The sequence below is a fragment of the Leptonychotes weddellii genome, chromosome 2, assembly GCF_054177405.1.
Source record: "Leptonychotes weddellii isolate Sample4059 chromosome 2, ASM5417740v2, whole genome shotgun sequence".
Lineage (NCBI taxonomy): Eukaryota > Metazoa > Chordata > Mammalia > Carnivora > Phocidae > Leptonychotes > Leptonychotes weddellii.
Window position 1 is genome coordinate 164,422,681 of NC_138370.1, and position 24,693 is coordinate 164,447,373.

The following is a 24,693-nucleotide window of genomic DNA, read 5'->3' on the forward strand; positions in this document are numbered from 1 at the left end:
GGAATTCATTCCGCTTAAAGACAGGGAAAAAAAACCATACCAACTCAGAAAGTGAGCTCGCCTTTTGGAAAAAGACTCCAGATTTCAGTTGCCTTCAGGGTATTCAGGTTCTATACCTTCTATGCTCCTCAAAAGGTCAGGGAAATGTCCAGGGTGCACAATGCATTTAGTAGGCAGAATTATAGACAATGATGGCTCTTACTCTCAAACCTGTTACAATCAAAAGCTGATAACACAAACAAGAACATAACCTGCATCAACCAATGCCAATTTCTCCTTTGATTTGCCTTGTTTGATTTTTAACTCATCTCTTCATGCTACACCATTAGTGATGTTTGAAAGGCGGGTGATTATTGAAACTACTTCAATTGTACACCACTATCCTCATATTGAGGGATTACCATGTATCAGGATAACCACTTAATAACACATAACCATAAAATCTCCTTTGTTTTTTTTTTTAAACCTAAGCTTTCAAACAATTCACATTTAATACCAAAGCCATGCAAAATATAAGCAGGCTGTATTTATCTAGAAAAGAAACTGCCTTTATTTTTTAAATTGCTAATAGGGGAGAGAACAATCTAGAAATCACTCATCCACAATATAATTATCTAATTCCTGGTTTATTACCATGAATAATTCCACCATCATAATTCTTGCAAGTCCTGTGAAGAGTTTCCTATACATTTTTTGAAAAAAGAGCTAGAATTATGGGATATATTTCAATCTCCTTCCCTTCTCTGCATTATGTTTGAGCATCCCCTAGAGACCAGGAAGTCTGTGCTAGGTTCTGGTGATAGGATGGTGAACACACCAGATGTGGTCACTCTCTTATCTGACTTACTATACACTTTTATAAGCAAAGAAACTCATCTTCAAAAAAAGAAATCAAGTACCTCTGCTCAGTATCTGCAGCTGGTGGTGACCAAAAGAGCTAAGAATGTAACTAGGATATCTTCTGACTTCTGATCCAGTGTTCTCTTCACAACACAATATATTTCATTCCAAGTTCAAGCTGTTGTTAATCTTTTTCAGGCTTAATTTCCAACAAGCATTCAGTTGGAAAGTACTGATTAAGCAACCTACACTAGGCTAGATCCTATAAGTAAAACATGACACAGGGTTCTCTGTTAACACACACATTATGATTAAAGAATAATATGTAACCACATATTATAGGACACAGAAAATAACAGTTTTAAAAATAAAACAAAAATAAAAATAACATAAAATATATAACATTTACTGGTATATCAAGCATCCTACTAATCCTTGTTTATTTAGCGAATAATTTACTCCATACAGCACTTCCATAAGGTAAATTCTATTTTCCTCCCTTTTTTTACACAAGGGGAAACTGAGGCACGGGACAGGTAATTGAATGACATTCTCAAGGCTACACATTAAGTGATTCACTTCTATGCAGTCAACAATCTATAGTCATAACCACTATCTTATAATCAATGATCATTGGGATGTAACTTACTGAAGCAGTTGAGAAGGGTTTCATAAAGGAGGTGAGGCTTATTATATGAACAAGTAAACTATGCTACTCTAAATTGGAGGCAAGAATGGAGGCCAGAAATGTGCTGAGAACTTCCGGCGAGTAACCGCAAAATCAGCTTACCCAGGATATAGCGTGCAAGCTATGATAGCAGGTATAAAGTGAAAGAAGTAATATAGAACTAAATTATAATTGGTCTTGAAAGACAGGCAAGAGAGTTTTATGCAAAAGGGAAGTTAATTTTAACTCACCCAATCCCTGTGGAGTAGGATACAGATTTCTAGGTATCCTATCTCCCAATCTCATTAGGTATCCTATCTCCCAATCCAAGTGCATTTTAGGTATCCAAAAATCCAAAAATGCACTCTAGGTATCCTATCTCCCAATCTCATTATATGCAATGGTTCCAATAGAATAACTACCAAATATATTTGTTACAGCATAATCGCTTGTATTTATTTGTTTATTTATTTATTTATTTTAATGTTTTATTTATTTATTCATGAGAGTCAGAGAGAGAGAGAGAGGCAGAGGCAGAGGGAGAAGCAGGCTCCCCGCCTAGCAGGGAGCCCGATGCGGGGCTCGATCCCAGGACCCCGGGATCATGACCTGAGCCGAAGGCAGACGCTTAACCATCTGAGCCACCCAGGTGCCCAATCGTCTGTATTTAGAGCAGTTATTCCTATTTTTTAAGAAGCAAACTTGGCGACTTTACCTGTAATAAATCCTAAGATCTTTCTTTTTATTTATTAGTCAGGGATTCCAAATAGTTAATGTATAAACCTTAACACTGACTTTCTCAATATAAGAGCATAACATTGCCTTTTATTTTTTAGCATAAAAGCAACATAATTATCTATGTTAAGTGAAATGTCCTAAAACTTCCTTAAATGTCTAGTCCTCAAGCATTTTGAACATTCACAAAATGCTTATGATTCTCTACCTCTCACTGATAGCTATCCCCACTTTCCAAACACACACACACACACCCCACAAGCACACAACACCTGGTTGGCTTGGAACAGTTATTAGTATAATGAACTATATCATTTAGAATATACTAGCTATCCAATACGTTAAATAATCAAAATTTGTTACCTCTCTCTTTCTCTTTCATAATTTTTAACTTCTGAGCATTTTGTGTCTTGCAACTACCTCAATCTAAAAGGTGGATCCTTATGTGGAAGAAATACAATTTAAGCAATATTCCTACTTGTTGGTTTTTGTTACTCGACTCTGGATGGAGAAGGAGCTTTGAGAAGAAAAAGATCAATGTGGGTTAAAAAAAAAAAAGAGTAAAGTTTTGGAGAAAAGCTGAAATTTGATAGAAGGAGAACATATAACCTTGTAGAAAGTGCTCATACTATGTTCAGCAGTTATTTTGTGAATGTAATTCTTGGCTCAAAGCAGGGCTTTCTATTAAGAGATTTTAATAACATTCAATCCTTCTTGCACTCTTTTACCATGAATAATACAGAAAACAGGTTTTATCCTGAGGCATCTGAATTTAAACTTTTAAAAGAGGAATAAACATGTTTAGTTTCAATATGAATAAAAGTAGTGTCCCTAGAAAAACTACACTATAACAGCACATTTATTTCTGGAAAAATAAAGAAAGATTTTACTTTAACAGCAAATAACTGTAAATAATTTTTAAAGTTTCATATATCTGATTATGCAGTTGCATATACAGATAAAATGAAAAGAGTTAAGATATAAATTCTAGTAATACTTTTAGAAAAACTACTGTGAGTGAGCAGCTGCCCTTGGCCCTACATATCATATTTTCCAAATGTTATCAGTTTGCCTCAAAACATTCCTTTTAGGTAACTGTTTTTTATAAAAGATCAAAAATAAATTAAGGAATTTGATAACATCTAATCTTTTCATAATTAATGAAGTGCATCTGAATTTTCATATTAATGGTGTCATTCATCCTGTCTACCCGTAAACTTTTTTATCTGAATATAATAATGAAACCTTTTTCCCCATATAATTTGCTTGCTTGTGATTACATATTTTGACCCCAATTCTTAAAATAATGTAACTACAGCAGTGGCTTAAAAGATGTAAAAATTTGTATAATTAGTAGGCTAAACATATTTAAACTTCTTACAAAAAACTAATGGGCAATTTCAGATGTTTTGGAGTAGAAAGTGTAGACTATAAATAATATTTAAATGTTACACGTTGACACAAAAATAAAGTGTTTAATTAAGACATATTTTTAATATATTAGTCTAGAAACCTTTTCAATAAGCACACCAGATTTAAAATGTAATTTAAATTAATATTTTAGAAAAAGGGGTCAAGGTTAAACTGTTTGTCTTCCTTAAAAAGTTTATAATGTCTTTTGTGTCCCTACTTACAAAAAGAAATCTCAATGAAACTTGGATATTAAAACCTCCCAGGAAACTAACAATAAAAGCTGCTAAGAATTTCACAAGTTTTTTTTCCCTTAGGTGTTAATTAAATGATCATTTAACACTGCAATGTAAACACAACATTTTCATCTCCTGACAGCACAGCCTATTATAAATCCGGGGTAATAAAAGTCTTGGTGTTAACGCTCTGAACCAAGTTCCCACCACACTCTAAGATGCCTTGTCGTGTCTAAGGTTAAGCATCTAGACACAAAACAAAGCTTGCGCCTACTCAACTTCCAGTCCAATTTTCCCATCGCCCAGTGACCTAGGTAACACTTTGAGCAATAAAGAATAAATTTAATTTCTCCAGCATTTTGTGAGGATTAGGAACAATTGTTGGCTTGCAATGACTTTTTATCCTTGGATTCTTTTTCCTCCAGAGCATTCCTCCGGTCCTAAAAGAGAATTCTGATGGTTTAAGACATAGAACAAACAGAACTTTAAATTAGGCTTTTTTCAATCAATTGGAACTGTTGGAGGGGAAGCAATCAACCTTTCTCTGTGCTGTTCTCAGCTATTCACATACTTCAAGCTTTAATCTTTCACTAGTAGAAGAAACCTATCATGAAGGGGTAAAGCTATCTTTTCCCATTCTGTTTCCAGACGTATTTATTTCTCTTTTCTTTAAGATTTTTTTTTAAACACTTAAATCAAGTTGCCATACTTAGCTGTACACATTCATTTGGGGGAGATTTCAAGAGGCGCAGATGTTCTCTTAATAACATTTCACACAGCCATGTCGTACCCTACACCACGGGTGTTGCCACCAACAGGAATTTTTACTTTTCATTGCTTCCTTCTCTAGAATTTAGTTTTTAAGGGGGGGGAACACGTCTTCCCAAAAGTTTCTTATACAGATCACAATTTATCAAATATTTATCACAATTTTTCAACTTCCTATGGAGAATTCAGAGACAACAATTAACTTGGTTATGGTAACAGGTAATAAAGAGGATACACATCACATTGCCTCTGCCTGCAAAACTTATGTACATGTGAAAAGTATTGGAGTTATAATAAAAACAAAACAAAACAAAAATAGCTTCTGGCTCAGATCTACTTCATTATCAAATACTGTTTAAATCCAAAGTGCTAAGCGATTTGCAATTTGCACTGCATTTTGACATATGTTTAATCTAAAAATGCACTTACAATCACATATGCAGTTTATGTAAAGATGACAGAATGTTCCACGGATCACATCATATTTGCATATTACAAGATCAATGGGTTAATTATCTTAGATTGTTTTAAAGATTGAAATTTTAATTAGCAATAAAAATGTTCTTTAGTAACATGCGCAAATCTTCTTGATAACTTTTGGAACAGTTAACCCATAGTTTAAGGAGTTTACGCAGTTTTTCGAACTAATTCATACTTTTACTTCATTTATTTAGGAAAAAACATCATTAAAACAACCACCCAAATATGTACATTAACACTAGTTTCTGAGTCACAGTCTCTGTTCCTATAGCTAATTCATTTTATATAGGAATTTTAAAACCACATGAATCATCAACTGGGAGAGGGTAAGAGATCTCATTAAGAACATTCTGGCCTTAATGTACCTTGTGTGGCCAAGTAAGGAGAAACAAAATGATGCAAGTGCAAATTTTATGTTAATTTGTAGTGGTAAAAAAATTAATGTGGCTATGCTTATATATGTGTTATTACACTGAGAATAACTGCAAGGCAGAGGTGAAACAGAACAAGGAGATTTGCTGACTATGGGCAAGTTGCAAAGACATCTGTGTGACTATTATTTCATCTTACTTTGCAAGACAAGATAATAATCATACAATACAATTTCTACCATACTGGAAAGTTGGCAATGTTCTTTTGAATACAGAATCTATAGTATGACTTGAAATATCCCCATGAGGAAAATATGATCATTCCCATTTTAAAGATAAGGAAACTTGACTCCAGAGGTGTCACCTGGTTTCCAAAAATAGCAGAGTTGCTAATATCGGAGTAGGTATTTAAACACTAGTGCTTTATGTCCCCTCTCTTAGGCTATAAATTGATTTCAGTGTCTTAAAACCTAATGTAAATACATTAAAATTAGCTAAATAGAACTAAAATCCTATGGATACTTATTCCTAGAATTATTTATGTAAACTTCAGTCACTGAATTATATAACCTTGAGACTGCAGTGGCATTTTATGATTTACCACCAAATTTTAAAATATTGCCCTGATGATGTGTATTGAAAAATGTATTTTTGACATGAAAACCATAAACTTAAATTCAGGTGTCAGCAAACACAACCACTCTTGAGGAACTAAGTTTTAATTTACATATCACAGGTCAGATGTTAGCAATGGCTGAGGCCCACAAATACCACATGCCAGCATCTATCACAGTCTTCTCCAAATTCAAACTGGCCTACCATCAGTACTTGTTGGTGGAGATAAAAACATTTACATTTGAGAAAGCAACCGTTTAAACAAGTACACTGGCAGGGGAAAGATTCTTGCACTTGATGCAATTAATTATGCTGTGGATTTCACACTCGCAGAGTATATTCTGTGGGTGGGCAGCTGCAGAAACCTACCAACTTCTGACTTTCTTCAGCAGCAAACCTTCTACTTGTAATCTCTTTGAAATAAAACTATCAGCATGGGGCCCGGCAAAAATCTCAAGTACGATGTTAATCTTCCTTGCGTTTATAGCTTCTAAATCATAGGATTACATGTGGATTTTATTTTATTTTTTTAAGATTTTATTTATTTGACAGAGAGAAACACAGCGAGAGCAGGAACACAAGCAGGGTCAGAGGGAGACGGAGAAGCAGGCTTCCCGCGGAGCAGGGAGCCCGATGCGGGGCTCGATCCCAGGACCCCGGTATCATGACCTGAGCCGAAGGCAGACGCTTAACGACTGAGCCACCAAGGCGCCCCTACATGTGGATTTTAAAACAAAATCAAAAGTAAGTCCTACTTAATGTCGCACCTCTTTTCTTCATGTCAAGTGGTAATGGCTAATATCTGTGTATCAAGGCTTTTGTCTATCTACTTAAAAACAAACCTTTGGTTATCTAATAGGAATCTTTTGAAATTAAATGGTCCTCCTATATCTCTATTCTTTAAATGGTAAGAACAGAGTCCCTTGGGCCCAATAATAATAAGTCATTAATAAGATACTGGACAAAGAATGGGACCTGGTGTTTTAATCAAGGACAGTGAACGCGTCTCTAAGTTTTATCTCACGTACGGGTTCCTGGTTTTCAAAGTCAATCTGTTCCCCTTTGCAAAATATCGGTATTAACAGCACAGAGAGTGTGTCCTTGCACTGAATGGTAACACAGTGACAGGACCTCTGAGGAACTTTCCCCCTCTGCACACCAAGCCCTTCGGCAGCCGCAGCAATGGAAAGCATCATGGCAGCTCACTAGATGAGTAATGATGTGGATCCGGCCGGACAACAGTAACCGTAGCAACTGTAACCTGCAATTCCTGCACAACCACTGTCGGATTTATTGTGGCAGGGGCCAAACAGGCCCAGAGTAAAGCGGAGCAGGAAACTATGGCACCTGACACCTCTAGGGGCCCACACTTGAATCAGAGCTGGCAGAAATTAATTCAAGAGGAATTTTGACAGGGGCTCTGCCGCTTTCATCCCTGGATACACGAATCCTACGAGACTAACTTACATAGTGTTCTAGAAATGCAGTATTATATTAAGTTAACGAATATTATGCGTAAGTGAAAACTGGGTTGTTTTTATTTTGCTGTGTCTACCAAAACCCTCCAAGGTTTAGGGGACTAAACATTTCATTAGCCAAGTTACCCTTTAAGTTTAATTTGGCTCTCTATTATTCATAATGCCTTCCCAGCGTTAACTGTTTGCTCATTCACATTACAAACCCTGAGCCCAACAGAGATTTAATTCAATACATCAAACACTTACTGAGAGGTTTCTAAAGGTCAAGCCTAATACTAGACCCTGGGGACATAAAAACACAAAACAAAACAAAACATGTTTTCATAATAAATGTATGTCAGCATTTACACGCATAATCATAGAAAAAGAAAACTAGGTTAATAATAACCGACAAGTTTACTAGTGGTTATGTCTGGATGGCGGGATAATGAATAATTTCTGCTTCCTCTTTTCTATTTTTCTGAATCCAAACCTTTTTAATATGAGGATACGTTACTCTCATAACTATTAAAAAACCAAAAATAAACACTAAAGCTCCTTCTATGGGACGAGACGAAAGGCAAATAAAGACAGCCTCACTGTGTATTTGTTCTACTTCACAAATGCATTTTTACCATAATAAAACAAAAATTTCTCTTCTAAAAAAAAAAGGCACGATTATTATTATCAGAAACAATTTTGAGCATCTGAGATCTTATCTGACAACGACTGTGACCTGACCAATCAAATTAAGTGGTCAAAATCTATTTGTCTCAGGTAAGTAGTCACTAGGCCCTAAAAAGAGTCCTTGAGTTTAAAAATACTATTTATAATGTTAGATAATTTAGAGGTTCCAAAGCTCACTGGGGAATAATAAATGCCACTTGTGAACCAGAAATAAAAAGGTTTCATTCAAAGAAGTAGAGAAAATGGATCACTGGGACTCATGCATTTAATTTCATTTGTTAGTTTTGTTTCGTTTCAGTAGATACAAGTGAAAAACGAGTTTCTGCAATACGCCTTGGATACTTAAACTTATGTTAGAAGTCTGGGTAAATATAATGATACTCAAAGAAATAAACTGAAAACCACAAAACAAATATTTATAACCAAATGTTCGACCGCAGTAGTACCAATGAAATTCCTCTCTAACGAGCCTGGATTGGTAGCTGCAAACTCAAGTTAAAAAGTGTGAATCACTCACTGGTAAATCACTTTAAGGTTACATTTATCAGGAAGATTTGTTTATGCTACTTATATATATAATTGCCACTCATAAATTTCAATCAATCACGATTGCCCGTTTCGAAAGTCACTAAAATCTCAGACAGTTAACCAGCTCCAGATTGTTCCAAAAATAATCTTCTCCACTCTTAAATTGATAATAAAAATGCAATGCCGGTTTTGGAGGAGGAGCAAAAGGGAGAATGGCGTTTCTACATAAGTTAAGGAAACTGTGTGCTGTCTCTTTTAACCTCCAACCTATAGCCCTTTACTTTCCCTTTACTTACACTTTCCATCTGTCAACAAGTGCTTGTAATTTTATTACACTGTCCTGTAGTTTATGCAGAGTTGGTATTATTTTACAGAGTTCTGTTAATGGACTGGATAAATGGTAATGCTATTTAAACTAGTCTCCTGCTCCAACAAACACAGCTGCAACTGTACTACTATTTCTGAGCAAACATCTTGACCTGAACATGTAGTGCTTTCTCAACCCGCCCAAAGAGAAATTGGAGCAGACAGCAAAGGAAAAGCATATTTGGCCGCTAGCAGCAATCAACCGTGTCAAATCATAATTCATATACAGCGTACCCTCTTTTTCTTTTATATTGCATTTAGAGTCCAAAAAAAGCATGTGTGCTTCTTCGCCCGGCATCTCATTTTCAGCCAGGAGTCAAATGGTGATTATTTGTTAAAAAGTGCAAAGAAAATCTGCATAATGTCCAGTACATCGGACTAGTTTTAATCTAAGTAAATAATGATAAAAATCAGACATCAGTATAGTATGAGCTACCCATTAAATAATCTAGTAAACTTCTTCACTAGTTATATACTAGGATAACAAGTATTAAATAAGGTTAAAATATTAACTGGTACAGTAAGTTAGAAAAAGAAAGAGAGATACTAATGAGAATTATGCAACAACTGAGAAAATAAATTATAAATTCGTTTCTTTGACGAATTCTAGATGTATCTGTCTCTACTAAATTATCTAGCAGGGCAATTATGGATTGCTTAATTTGTATATGCAACAACCAGCCAAATACCTTCCCTGCCCCGACATATTTTCTTTATTATTTATCAGAAGTCCTTTGTTCTGTCACTTATCCTTCTTGTGAAAGAAAGATTCATTTTTCCTTTTTTAAATTTTTTTTAAAGATTTTATTTATTTATTTGTCAGAGAGAGAGAGAGCACAAGCAGGGGGAGTGGCAGGCAGAGGGAGAAGCAGACTTCCCACTGAGCAAGAAGCCTGATGCGGGACTTGATCCCAGGACCCAAGTCATGACCCAAGCCGAAGGCAGCCGCTTAACTGACTGAGCCACCCAGCCATCCCAGAAAGATTCATTTTTCAATGAACATTTTAGAGGACATTTTTGTTTGTAGATTTATGCACATTTTTCCATCTGTTAGAACATTTGTTTCGGGTGAACTACTAGGCACCTATATCACATGAAGAAAAATCTTAACTTGAATCCTTCCTCTTGGAAATTACACTGGCCAGGCAATTAGGCTCACAAGCTTTTGTTCCTTTATTTATTAAACACATTTAATGGTGTTTTTTTAATCCAATTAATTAATCCAATTAATCATAAAAAAGTGGTCACATGTAGTTTATAACTTATCCTCTCAAGAGAAGTATCATTGGTAACAATTCACTAAATCTAATTCAGGTGGGACAACAGTGCCTCAACTCAAAAGAAGATTCCTGACGTGAGGATGCAGAAAAAAATTACACCACTATGTTTCACATGTATTTAGTGCTTATGTCAGGTGTTAATTCCCAGTCAATATTAAACATTAAGCCATCAATCTGTAACTTTGGGAACATCAAAGCATTCGAGTCCCTCTTGCCACTAACCCTAAGAAATAAAACTTTATCTTCCAAAACTACCCAGAGGAAATCATTTGAGCCAAACAGGTAAATCATAACTCTGAATGCATTTTCTAGCTGCCCATTTTCCCATTTTTTTACATGCTTTTAATTAACTAGAAAATACTGCCTGAGAGTTTTATGGGTTCTATTTCTATAATTTACTTCTTGAAGATGTCAGTTCTCTCTTCATACAGTGGCTTCCTAAAGTTACAAAATCACAACAACATAAAAGACGAAATCTGTTGGTCCACTATGTGATATTGTCCAAGAGGAAAAAATGATCAACAGAATATAATTTGCTGATAAGAGAATTCTGCACTGGATTACACCACTTGAAGCCTCCTAAGAAAATTAATCCAAGGGCGCCTGGGTGGCTCAGTTGGTTAAGCGACTGCCTTCGGCTCAGGTCATGATCCTGGAGTCCCTGGATCGAGTCCCGCATCGGGCTCCCTGCTCGGCAGGGAGTCTGCTTCTCCCTCTGACCCTCCCGACCCTCCCCCCTCTCATGTGCTCTCTCTCTCTCTCAAATAAATAAATAAAAATCTTTAAAAAAAAAAAAAAGAAAATTAATCCAAGTACTTCTAGACTAAAAACCACATATTCTTGTTCCTCAGAGACAGTGTAGAATTTTCCCTTCTTTAGCTTAATACTTTTAATTGTAGATGACAGTCATTCATTTAAGTTATATTTTCATAGCTACATAGAAAATGTAAAATTACCTAGACTGGTGTGGATTGCTTTTATATGGACACTCAGCAAAGTGGTAGTTTCATATGCCTCATTGTACAACAGGCTTCAGTCTCCTCAATCACAAAAACTTAAAGCACAAAGTAGAATGACTCTTAAAACCATCTCTGTGGCCTTTCTTGGAAACTAGGCAGAAATATTTAAATATAAGTGTCAACTTACATACATATATATAATCTTTATAATAGCCTAGATCCTATTTCCTTGGTCAAAATAGTCCTTACGGAATTCTTACTTAAAGTCAATCTTCAAGTTTCTTCTTTGATTTTTTTTTTTAATTTACTTAAATTGAGCCAGTTAACCAGCAGGGAGCACAAGAAGGAGAAATCCTGCCAGGTGACTTTGGCTATCCTTAGAGGAACAATACCAAGAAGGTCAAACTCTAGAGAGGAGACGGCGTGTGTTAGCTGGCTGCACATTTGCCCACTGGGACAGTTCTGTCTATAGTGAGCTAAGGCATCAGGAGGACCTAACAAAGATCCTGGCCACAAGGCAGGGAGGGCTCTGAGAGGACAGTCCTCCTCCTTCTGGAACTGATAACAACAATATTGAACTAACAGGCTACGATGAAGCCAAATCTGGAAAAAAGCAACATGCTCACTTTCCCTACAAACACAAAGCTACGGGACATCCCCATCATCCCAGTGGGAGCCATGCTGAGCACTTTATTCTGTATATCCCAACAGTTTTGTCACAACGTCCATGAACGTCAATAATCATTGTTATTTATTTTTCCAACACTTTGTAGCTTATCTCCCATCTGCACAAAATCATTCATATGGTGGAAAATCTCATTTTAAAAGCTTTTGAAAATGTGTTTCCACTATTACATATTAGGTCAGAGAACAAGCATTCCAGGGAGGAAAAACTAATTTTGCCTAAAACTCATGTTATGCTCCTTCCAAAGAAGTATTTCCGTTAACAGTCTAGGAAGTATTTGTTGGGAAACCTTTACAGTCACTCCTATTGCAGAGTTTGGAACTCTGGCTTTAAAGGGAACATTTAAGAGGAAATTTACAGCCCTCTTTAAATACCTTATAATAATATTTCCAGACTAATAAACACCACCCCAGTACAGAAACAATGTCAAGAAAGCTGACATTAAGAACCCTAACTTTACAAGAAAACACCGCCACACTTCCTCTGAAGAGGAAGTACAGTGGCAATTTTCCCCTTCAGAACTTAATCAGAAGTTTCCATAAAGAAATAAGGTAAATCTCCTCATTATCACATAACCCAGAAAGAATAATACAATTACAACGACGCATACATAAACCACTAAATGCTAACCAAATAAAACAACGGGAACCACTGGAAAACCAATCATAAATTTCCATAAGACAAAAAAAAGGCAAACTTTTAATCCATTAATCTATCGGTAAATAGATTCCAGGAAAGCCCAAGGAAACAGATCCAAAATACATTTAATAAAATACAAGGTACTACACAAAGCAACAATAACTATTTCTGTCTTACTTACAGCCTGTACAGCTTCGAAGTCCCAAGAAACAGCAACTCAGGAAACAGCTGAAGGTGATTTCTGTTTAAACGCCTTTGGAGAAAAACAAAAACAAAGCGTATGTTACACAGAAAATACCCAACAATGAGTCTGTGATTTGGTCGTGTCATGCCTCATCCTGTATTTCGGGAAAGAAAGAAATGACATTCAAAAGAAATAAAGCATTGCAAATCAGAAGTTGCTTACACCTTTTGTTACCTGACTCTTTAAAAGCAATTTTCCATTACTCTTACTCAGATGATTCCCCGGGCCTAAACCCTAACCTCCTGTCTGTGCAACATCAGTCATCCAGAATACACACAATGAAAAAAGATGTCTTGACTCAGACTCCGGTGTCTAGGTCAGGCGAGTGCTGTACACAGTAAACGGTGCCCTAAAATAATTCACACGCTGTCCTGGATGACCTAAATTTTCAGCCAAGGCATAGTGGGGGACATGGAAATTTCAATTTTGTTAGCATCTTGCTTAGTTGTGGAAAAAAAGTGTGAGAAAATGTCAGCACGATTTGTCCCTATGGGCGAAAGCAGAGGAAAACTGCAAACTCCAAACCTAAACCCACAGTTCTTGAGCATTCACTGAAAATAAGGCTAGGTTATAACTAATTGTGGTGGCTAAATATGTTTAGATAATGCTTTTTTAAATGTTTGCCTGATATGAAGTTAAATTTAGAATTTAGGAAAAAAACGTGATTGCAACCCTAACTCAATTAAGCCGTGATGCCATGTAACTAAGTTCTTCTGGAGTGTGCATGCTTGTTTAACAGCGGGTAGATTCTGGCGCTGATGTAGTAATCTCCCAACCCCATTCATTTTAAGTGGACAATTTAACATTTCAGTAAAAATAAATGTCCAACTCTCTGCTTTTCCCAAATTTGAATAAAATAATGACAAGCTGATGCAAAAATGTACATTTAAATGATTTACAGGTCGCTATAGCTGTAGATGAGAGTAAGAAGGTCCAGAAAACTAATGTCACTTTGAGGAAGCTACAGGTATTTCTTGAGTCTTAAATATAATGTTAAAAGGACAGGAAAAGAAGGCATATCAATCTTGACATACATAAACGGTCATCAGATAGGAGCAAAATTATACTTATTTAATATGCAGAGGGCAGAAATGGCACTAGTGATTATAAAACTCTTAAGAAAGTAGATGATAAGGGAGACCTTTCTAAGAATTAGAGAATTTCCAAGGATTAAAAGAAATGGAATGATCTGCCTTGAGAAACTCTAAACTCTTCACTCCACTTATATTCAAGCAGAGGCTTTGTGTTTTGTTTGTTTGTGTGTTTTTCCTGCAAAGGACATAATAAAAGAAATCCTGCATTAGGTGAAAAATTGCACCAGGTGAACTCCAGAACTTCTTCTAACTCCAAAATGCCATGAGGCAATGATGAAAACTGTAACTTTTACTACATAAACTCCTATTATGAAGAAGTTGATCACCTACAGAAACATTCTCAACACTTAATAAAATGCACACTCATAAAAAAGTATGCCAAGACAATTAGGGGGAAAATAATAAAATTAGTGGTGAAAGGGTGGAATTTCTTCCCACTTACACTAATTTTTATAAATAAAGCATATAACAAGGTTAAATTTAAAGTGAAACCAAAAGCTATTACTATTTATTTTTCTCTGCTGGGCATGGAGAAAGGAAGGAGTACTTCTGAGGAAGGAGTACTTCCAGAATCTACTATTATACAATTCTGATAAAATGCAACTTAATTATGACCTTGTTACATTTTTCTCTCAAAAAATCAACTACAAATACTCAGTATTTGTAGCAATTAGAATTTTTCCAGGGAAGCAACTACTCTTGGAAAGACTCCCATTATTCAAAGAGCCAATCTCGATTTCTAAAATGGCAACATGGGCTATCGTAATCTCACCCAAACCACTGGACTATCAAATATCCTCCAGGATTCTCCAGCCACAACTAGGATGCTCCTTCAAGCCCCTAGTCCCTGCTGTTTGGGGAGCTTTCCTTTTTCAGATGGTACTTTCTTTTTTTTTTTTTTTTTTTTAAAGATTTTATTTATTTATTTGAGAGAGAGAATGAGAGAGAGAGAGAGCATGAGAGGGGGAGGGTCAGAGGGAGAAGCAGACTCCCTGCCGAGCAGGGAGCCCGACGCGGGACTCGATCCCGGGACTCCAGGATCATGACCTGAGCCGAAGGCAGTCGCTTAACCGACTGAGCCACCCAGGCGCCCTCAGATGGTGCTTTCTTACATCTTATGTGAAGCTTCCCTGATTCCCCTACACAGAGGTAGTTCCTCCCTTGGCTGTATCCCCATACCCCCATGGCATTTGATAAATAAGGGCCCTTAACACTGTATTGTATTTATTCACATACTCGTCTGTTTCCCAGTAGACTGTAAGCTCTTCAAGTATAAAGACCACATCTTTGTATCCTTTCCCTTATTCTCTGGCACTCAGTGGGTTCTTAGGAAACGCTAAATGAGAACATTCTTCTCTTTTTGCATTTTGATATAGTTCAGCAAAACGCTAGCATATTCATTTTATATTCAGCCAACTTTCCTCTGGGTTGCTTTCTGAGGTTCCTGCCTTAGTTTTTATGCCGCTCTCTAGCTAACCAAAGCCCCACCACCAAACTTGCTTTCATGGGCCCTATACAGCAATTACCCCCTTTCCCTCCCATCAACCTCCCTCCCCCTGCTATCCTCAACATCATCTAGAAGTTGGAAGGAATCCAGTATGTCTAAACAAATTCAGAGATCCTGAGAAGTAGATATTTTGGATTGGGTACAAGCAGTGTCTTTTCTTAATTATTCCTTTCATATTCCCAGCCATTCTTAATTCACTCTAAGAGCAACAGCTAACATATACGAAGCTACTACGTGATGATCACTGTTCTGAGAGGTTTGCATGAATTATCTCATTCATTCCTCAGAACCAACCCCAACAGCAGGTACTGTTGTTACTGCCATCCTGGAGAGGGGTATACAGCTCATAAAAAGTAGAGCTAAACTCTGAATTCAGGTAGGGTGATTCGAGAATGTATCCTCTGAATCACTTCTATCAAAGAGACACACACCAAACATTTCTAAACATTAATTCAAAATAATATAATACTGAAATTGTACTTCTCATCAACCTTTCCTCGGGAAAAACATAGCTTTATAGAGTCTATTTCTTTAATATCTATGAATGAACCACTCGAAAAAAAAAAACAATTAAAAAAAAAAAACGAGCTTGGGTGCCTGGGTGGCTCAGTTGGTTAAGCGACTGCCTTCGGCTCAGGTCATGATCCTGGAGTCCCGGGATCAAGTCCCGCATCAGGCTCCCTGCTCGGCAGGGAGTCTGCTTCTCCCTCTGACCCTCCTCCCTTTCATGCTCTCTCTCATTCTCTCTGTCTCAAATAAATAAATAAAATCTTTAAAAAAAAAAAAAAAAACGAGCTCGATATTCAACTCACTGTTTTAAAGTTCTGTTTAAAATGCCTGAAGTTTGAGAGCAAAATGAAAACGTGTATAAAATCATTTTCTCTGAATTCAGGTAATTTACCGTTTCATGAAAATTATTGTGAATGATCTTAACATTGTCTAAACCAAACAGGAGCATAAGACAGCGTAGTATACCAGAAAAGCAGATAATAAGTGATGTGATAACAGGCATAGAAACAACAGTACGAATCCTTTTCCCCTATAAACGAGTATCAGTACACTTGGGGTTCCTGTTCTTTCTTCCATCAGTGCTAAGAATAAATGGAAATACAAACATTAAAATAAACGGTGAAATTCTCCCAAAATATTCAATGAAGGGAAAAATTTTAAAGCAGGGATTTCTTGTAAAATGACCAGAAATTAAATTCTTAAGTTAAAGAGGAATCTTTTAAAATCCAGAATTATTTTAAAGACCACTAAGGTGCATAACAATTTCTAAACAGGGCTGGAAAATAAATAACCTAGCTAGCATCTTCAAATGACACAGAATACTTCTCAGTAGCTTGACGAGGACAGTGCCATAATAATCCTCATGTAAATGAGTTAAAGAAACTAAAATCTGATGGTCCCAGAACAGAAAAACTTCATGTAGTGAACTAAATGTATCTCTGAGGAGGATTTATGGGAGCCAGCCTACATTGGCTCCATTAAGCTGACCAGGTGGGTCAGTTACCTATTGTTCAGAGCAAGGACACTCCATTGTGTCAAAGGAAAGACAGTTACACGTAGCCCTTGAGCCATCACCAGCTAGATGGAATCTGCCCACAAGATCTCAGGGCTAACTGAGATCCTCTGGATGGCAATTCAGGACTTCAGAAAGGTGTCAAGTGTATCTCAAAGACATTTTTTCTTAGGGCAAAGATGACAGGATCCCAATAACCATTTCCTCTGTGTTACAGCTATTTTTGAGCATGACCTTCAGTGGGGTGAAGGATCTTTCTGTGTCGCACAAAACACCACTGGCCTCTGAAATGCTGATTCTTAACCTCAATGCGAAGGGCAGCCTGAGCATCATTGACAAGCATTGCTTTAAATGATCTGTCAGCGGCTTCTATGTCTTGTCCATTGGTAAAAGTGACAGTCTCTTATTTTTTCAACTTTTACCTCAATTCCATGAGTATGTGCAGCCTTCAACCCAATTCAAAATGTAAAATGGAAACAATTTTTCCTGTTGTTGTGAATGTAAAGTATTTTAGCAGTGTGCCCAGTCTGTAATACGCATTCAGTAAATACTGCCTTCATGGGCTTATCATGTACAAGCTCCTATTTGTCATATAAAAATGCCTTCTTTTCAGGTAAACTTCTACTTGTTTCTTCTAATGTTTTTATTCTAACATTTTTAAGGCAAAGATTTTTAACATTTATGCATTATTTAGATGGATAAATCAAACTTTTTGTAAAAATATTGCTTCCTCTTCACTCTCCTTACTTCTTGGCATTTCTCTACATCTTCAGAGCAATTATGAGAAATACTCTGAAACAAAACTTGAAGGAAGTTTTGTACATTCTTCACATCTCTTCTATTGCCATATGCCATGATAAGAAAATCAGAAGGAAAACGATAGTAAATATGAATGTACAAAAGTCAAATTTATTATGTACACATTTTATTAGCTCAATAAGATAAAATAATGCGTAAACTGAACTTTGAAAAAGAGGAGAGTTGTTGAAATGCATGATAATAGTTCTTTAAATGCCAACCATGTGATAAGCATTTTGTGAAACTATATGTACATTATTTTACTTAAACCGTGGACTGCTAGTATAATTATCTCTGTTCCAAAGATGAGGAAACAGGTTTGGAAAGATCAAGCAATCTGATCAATATCTCATGATGGAATTGAAACCAAAGGTTTTCCAGTTTTGTGCAGTAGCAGTATAATAGACAATGAGGTTTATCGGAGGCATGATTATCGCTAACTCAAAGCAAGAGTTTTCTGATGTCACTCCAGAGTTTCTGATTTTAAAAGGGGGTATAGGTGTTTGTGTCTGTTTAGAAAGCATAAACAACAATACAATCAATGAGTATTTGCCACGTTCTACAGAATGCCAGGCAATAGCATATAAAACTACAAAGTGCCTAAGCAGAGGGGAGTCGAGGTTCTCTGCACCCTCTGCTCACTGCCAGAAGCTAGAACAGCAGCACTTAGTGGGGGGCTCCAGAACTACCCACCTGCATCCAAAGTAGATGGATACTGCAAAGATGACAATCAGATAATTTTTTTATAAATGTTCTCGTAAAGTAATATTCCAAATGCATCAATACCAAATCATCCCCATTGTTACCAAACTGTCATTCTGAAAGCATTCTCGCCAATACTGCCTACAGTCCGGCAGATATAAATTGCTTTGAAAAAAGATAAGAGCAATATATAAAAGTCCATGCAGAAAAAGCTCTCCTTCCACGTAAAGTTGTGAAATTCCGTCTAGCATGCATAATTCAAGCAGAAAGGTATCCAACATGAATGAAAGACAGAATTCAATGTAAAATATTTGACATTCACTGCTTCCGCAAATACATTGTAACAGTGCAAACTAAAATACTCATTTCAGAGGAGGTATAAAGGACACAGCATCCAGCAAACACTGTCACAAAGGATGAGCCCAAAACAGATGTGGGAAAAATAAACAGCCTTGCTGCTGCAGAATGTATAAAATGGTCCACAAAGAGCAAACAGGCCTTCTTGCCACTGTTCAACTTCAAGACCCATAAAAAACGATGCATGAGAAATCCTCTCAAGATGGACTCAATGTTCTGCTAAACTTTCCATAATGCACGTGCATTAAAGCCTTCTATGATCAGTCAGTGTAAATTAAAATAGTCCAGTATCGCTTATAAGCAAATGAGAATAATTCACATTTAATAGATATTGCAGATTAAGTGATACACACTTGATCATCTATGGCAATTTCATCTCATGCAGGGTATATACTCGGCCCCTGTGAGTAAGTTTGATATGTTCTTGAAAGACAAAGTGTATTTCCCAAGAAAATAACCGCTGTGATTTTAAACTTGGTAGTATAAAGCAGCCAGAGAACAATTCTTTTGAGATGAGCTTGCATTCTTTTCCAAGGAGATTAGCACTGTTGGTTTGCCCTTACTTTAAGAAAAGGAATGTGTTATATGTTGCCTGTAAACTTGTAGGATTAGTCAGAAGGGGGATTCTCTACATCCTTGATGAACAGGGGATAAGTGGTGCTTTCCTTCAGACCTGTTCCACAAAATATTCTCTACTTGAACTCATGTGTAGAGACCTACAACAAAATTCCTAGAGCACCGTAATTGCTCCACCTCCCACTGGCTGTCACATGCTTATGAATGGTGTGTGCACACAGGAGAACTAATTCAGCACCACATTAAAAAAAAAAGTGATGTGTCCTTTAGATATCCTCTCCTGGGAGTGCAGTGTTTGGTCAAATGTAGGTTCATCATGATGTAAAGGGATTTAGACTTTTCTAAACTAAAATGAGTATATTTTTTATATCTCCTTGATAGAAACTTGAAAATGTCTTAGTGGACAGCTTTCTTTTCCAGGATTCCCTACATGGCTTCATCATAATACTTCAGGACTCATTTTTTAAAGAAAAAAGCGTATCAAATGACATAGTAGGCAAAATATAATTTCAAATCTAAGGATACTAAGACTTGGAGAGTTGAATGCAATACTTGTCTTAAAAGAACATCCTCACATGTTATCGTTATGAAAAGAAAACCAGTCCAAGCCTCTGCCTGAATCACCTACTGTAATTTCCTTATCGTAAGGGTATAAGATGATAGTAAAGTTAAAGCAAAGCCTGATACCCAAGATTTTCTATGGTATACTATTGGTTTTCCTTAACATAATTTAGGAATATCAGCATTTTATTTCGCATATAAGTGTTCCACTGCATTTAGGACTTAATGTCCTAACATTTTTTTGACCACCTTAAACAGTTTCAAAACTTTCTCATACTCATGCTTTTGTGTTAGGAAGGAACCCATAAATACAGATGATTTTCACTAGTGGAAACTGAAGTGGCCTGGGTCTCCTTAAAAGGCCATAAAATAGAACTTTAATGACTGCAGCATAATCCCATAAACTATAAGTGAGCAACAGAATTTTTTACACCAGCCCACAAATGTTCTGGGCCCCAATGTGATTTTTTTGATTTTTTTTTTTAACTCTCAAAGACATTACGCACCAGCCAAGAATTACTTTGAATTAACAATTTTGCATGGAGACTTTATTGCAGATATACACAGGTATCTTCTCTGAAGGATAAAGGAGTATATGCCATAAATGTTCCAATTCTTTCTTGTAGTTTATTTGTAGTTTGTTTTCCTTAATGAATTTCCATTGAATTAACTAGTTACTTAACTAAATTAGATTTCAGTCGAACACTTCGATTAAACAAATGGGAGACCTCCTAATACATCTACATGAGGCACATTTCTCAAGGCTTCATTTTATTCCCAGATAAGCAGGTACTACTAGCAACAGAGTATGGAAATCTGCCACCGCACATGTTAGGTCTGGGAGTATAGTACGAAACTGTCAAAACAGGAAGTAATGTGTGGTCATGGTGTGTAAGTGTGATTAAGATATACTCCTTTTACAGTGAATCATAACCACATTCTGGTGATGATCCTATTATCTGACGTTGTTTTCCACACAATAGAAAGGAGGGAGGGAAGGAGAAGGGGAGGGAGTGTGGAAGGAGGAAGTTTTTTGGTTTTTTGTTTTCTTTCTTTTAGGAGGAAGGTTTTTAATATCCATCTATTTCTTGACATTTGACTGATAACCCTGTATTTCACTGATTCTTTGAAGTGCAAAAATAAATCCTTCTTTTGTAGCAATAATGCTTTGATTTACAAATAATGACTTTCTCATTCTAAGCTAAAATTAAATTCAATCTAACAACAGCAATAACAACAGCCTCATCTGTTTCTTACAGATTAAAAGTTGGATTTCTAAAAGGGCACAGATCTTATCTTCTGTTTTCAGACTTGTCTTCTTTCTCTACACCAAACTAAAACTCTATCAACATAAAACAAAAAGAAAAAACTTATAATTTTGAAATGTTCACAAAATATCACTTTGGAATTGTTTTAATTTTATCATTTTAAAATGAAAAATACTTAGAACCACAAATTACACACAAATAAAACTAATATTTTTATTTTTGTTCTTCACACAAAGAATGAAAATTACGTTACTATAAATATTATATGAATGGCATTTGTAACATAAGCCTGCATTTACACACCTTTTCATTATTTAGAATTTGAATTTAAAAATGCACGTCTAAATTGTTAAAAATCATATGAGCTTGCACAATATCTGATTAGTTAAAAGTTAATTCATTGATCACTTCCTGTTCCTTACATTGTCTCTTGAAACTTTTTGGGAAAAAAAGGCAAATTTTTGTGATGTTGATGACCACCTACTAAAATAAGAATATATGCCCATAGGCCATAGTAATTTGCTATGGAATCCCCTGGTTAGCTTTTTTATTTTTATTTTTTAAATAATATACTGAACAAAATTTATAATAGTTCATTTCATGACAACTTGAATGCATTCTTTAACACAACTGCCCTACCATTTAATGTATTTAAAAAAAAAATAAATATTTGAAAAGTGTATCCACAATGTTCCTAAGAAATGGTTTTGAATTCCAGAGTCCCAAGGAGATGAATTGGCTGTCAGATAACAATGTGCTTCCATCAGATGGACTTGGCAGTTGTAAACAAAAGGAATTTTCTCAGCTTTTCCTCACAAATATGAAATATTTGCTTTCGGCCAACAGCTGGGGTGATTTAAAGAAGTCCTGCATATATATTAGTTTCCATTCAAAATTACAAATCCTCCTCCCACTCTGAAACATCTGACTGCATCTTAGTATAACTGAAAATTGTTCTGAGATAAAGTGACATTCTCAGGAGAAGTAAAAGTCAAAAAATAGTACCTACTTACAACTCTAATCAAATTTCAGATCACAAGCCATCTGGTTAATAATTTTTAGAAAAAAGTAATTTGTTCAAATGATATTTGAAGTGACTTGAAAAACAATGAGAAAGTTTGGTCTGTTCTAGCATTTCTGAAAATATTTAAAACTACAATATAACCCAAATAGAGACAGCATGAAAAGTCACTGAAATACCTTCAACTGGATGTTGCTTAAGAATATGTATACAGGGAGCCTGGGTGGCTCAGTCCTTAAGTGTCTGCCTTCGGCTCAGGTCATGATCTCAGGGTCCTGGGATCAAGTCCCACATTGGGCTCCCTGCTGGGCGGGAAGCCTGCTTCTCCCTCTCCCACTCCCCCTGCTTGTGTCCCCTCTCTTGCTGTGTCTCCCTCTGTCAAGTAAGTAAATAAAATCTTTAAAAAATATATATATATATATATACATATGCATATATGTATATATTTCCATATGATAACTAAAAATTGTTCATGAAAAAATGTTATGTTTGAATTATAATTTTAAATTATCTATTCATCTTACCAAATATTTAAATTATATTGATACTTTGTAAATAGATGAATTAAAAACACCTTTACAAGATACTCAATAGGAATTAACTATTCATAAAAGCCTATGAAAGTAATCAAAGTATATTTTCAGAGTATTTTCATAAACTAAGAGACAGGTTATGAACTTATGAACTTTGTAATGAACTTAACCAAATGTTTACCTTGTTTTTACTTCTCTCTGAAAATTAGCTCAAAGTAGTGACTTTCCATTTATTTTGAATTCCACAGATATATTCCCTATATTGTAATATTTATCATGGACAAAATTTTACAGTAAAATAGACACCTCTGGGTTTAATTTTACTTGTGGTGATAAAAATGGAGCCTATATATTTACAAATATCTTAGAAGTTGACAAGCCATTTTTTTTCTACTTACAATTACACAGAATTAACTTTTGCCCTTGGGCCTAGTGAATCTGAGTATGTGCTATGCCTAAAATGAACTTCATATTTCATTATTTTAAATAAAATTTTTATTTTTACCTAAAGTGCCTATTAAAGCAGGCATGGAAATTGTTGCTACTTTTAATAGAGCTGTTATTTGCCCTTGAAATGCAAACTTATTAAACTTGAGTTATCAAGACATATGAGACATGTAATTCATACTTCAAATTACAAAGTGTGTAATTTATTTTAATTATTGCAGACAAAAGATTTTGTCCTTTGTAGATGTATACTGTAGATATAAATTAAAAATGGCCCTTAAGTAGTATATTCCAATCCGTGAGATTTTGTGTCTGAAAAAATAAAATATATTTTAAAATCTGAAGTCCATATGATCTTCTTGGGAAGAAAAAAAAAATTCGACGTTAAAATGACCATGTTTTGATAATATAATTCTTGCTTCCATTTCTACTAATCTTTAAATTCTTTTTCCAGGAGAAATATTTAGAAAGCTACTATAAAATAATGAAAGTTGTGAATAACTGTTACTAACAACATTCACCACAAGTGATAAATATCAAAAAGCAAATTTGTATCACTAAGAATTTAAAATATGTCCTCAAATGTCACTTAATGACACACAAAGCAACAGCATGAAAATTAAAATAAATACTAGTAAACTTTTCTTTTCCAGAATATACTATAAATGCAAATAAAATCACTACCTTTCTTCCTATAAAAGCAAATAAAAAACTAGATAGACCATAAGGAAAACATGTACCTCTCTAAGTACCAAATAAAGCAATGGCTATTCACAAGGAAATCAATGTCTCAGGAAAGGAAGTTTGTTTTTTTTTTATCTTTATTAAAATTTAGTACCATTTGTGCAAAATTCCACAATTTCTAATTGTAAGTTAGCCTGAAAGCCACTTGTTCGACCTCTTGTTTCTGTAAAACGTTCAAAGACTAAGACATGAAATTGAAGACATGGCCCTTGAAATTCAAGTATTTTTTAAAAATACAGTTATGTCGTCATAACTTTGGAATTAAAAATACTTACAGTCTCTCCAGTTCTTTAAGATCCTGGAATGCTCCTCTTTCAATGGTGCTAATCTTATTCTCCATAAGCTGACTGAAATGCAAAGTATAATAGGGTCTTAATGTTACCACTCCCCATCTGAGCGAGTTTCAGTTCAGCAACTGAAAACTTGTAACCTCTTTCCCTTTATAAAATTAAGCAATGCTCTGGTTTGAGAATTAATAGCAAATTTAATGATGATATATTTGAGAGAAATCACAGAGGGCAAACAGTATCCACAGCACAAAACTTCGATAGAAAATACTAATGTAGTTTCTCACAAAATTTACTAGTCAAAACTCT

General features: G+C 35.5%; 1 protein-coding gene across 3 annotated transcripts in view; it reads right to left on the minus strand.

Annotated features, from left to right (window-relative positions):
* The window catches only part of SLIT2 (slit guidance ligand 2), a 353,995-nt gene that overhangs the window by 323,535 nt on the left and 5,767 nt on the right, over positions 1–24,693 (minus strand). For all 3 annotated transcript variants that reach the window (XM_081812557.1, XM_081812556.1, XM_081812558.1), the window contains exons 3-4: positions 24,373–24,444; positions 12,905–12,976 (exon numbers count right to left, since the gene is read on the minus strand). In XM_081812557.1, the coding sequence (XP_081668683.1) occupies positions 12,905–12,976; positions 24,373–24,444 (144 nt within the window). The remainder of the gene's footprint in view (positions 1–12,904; positions 12,977–24,372; positions 24,445–24,693) is intronic.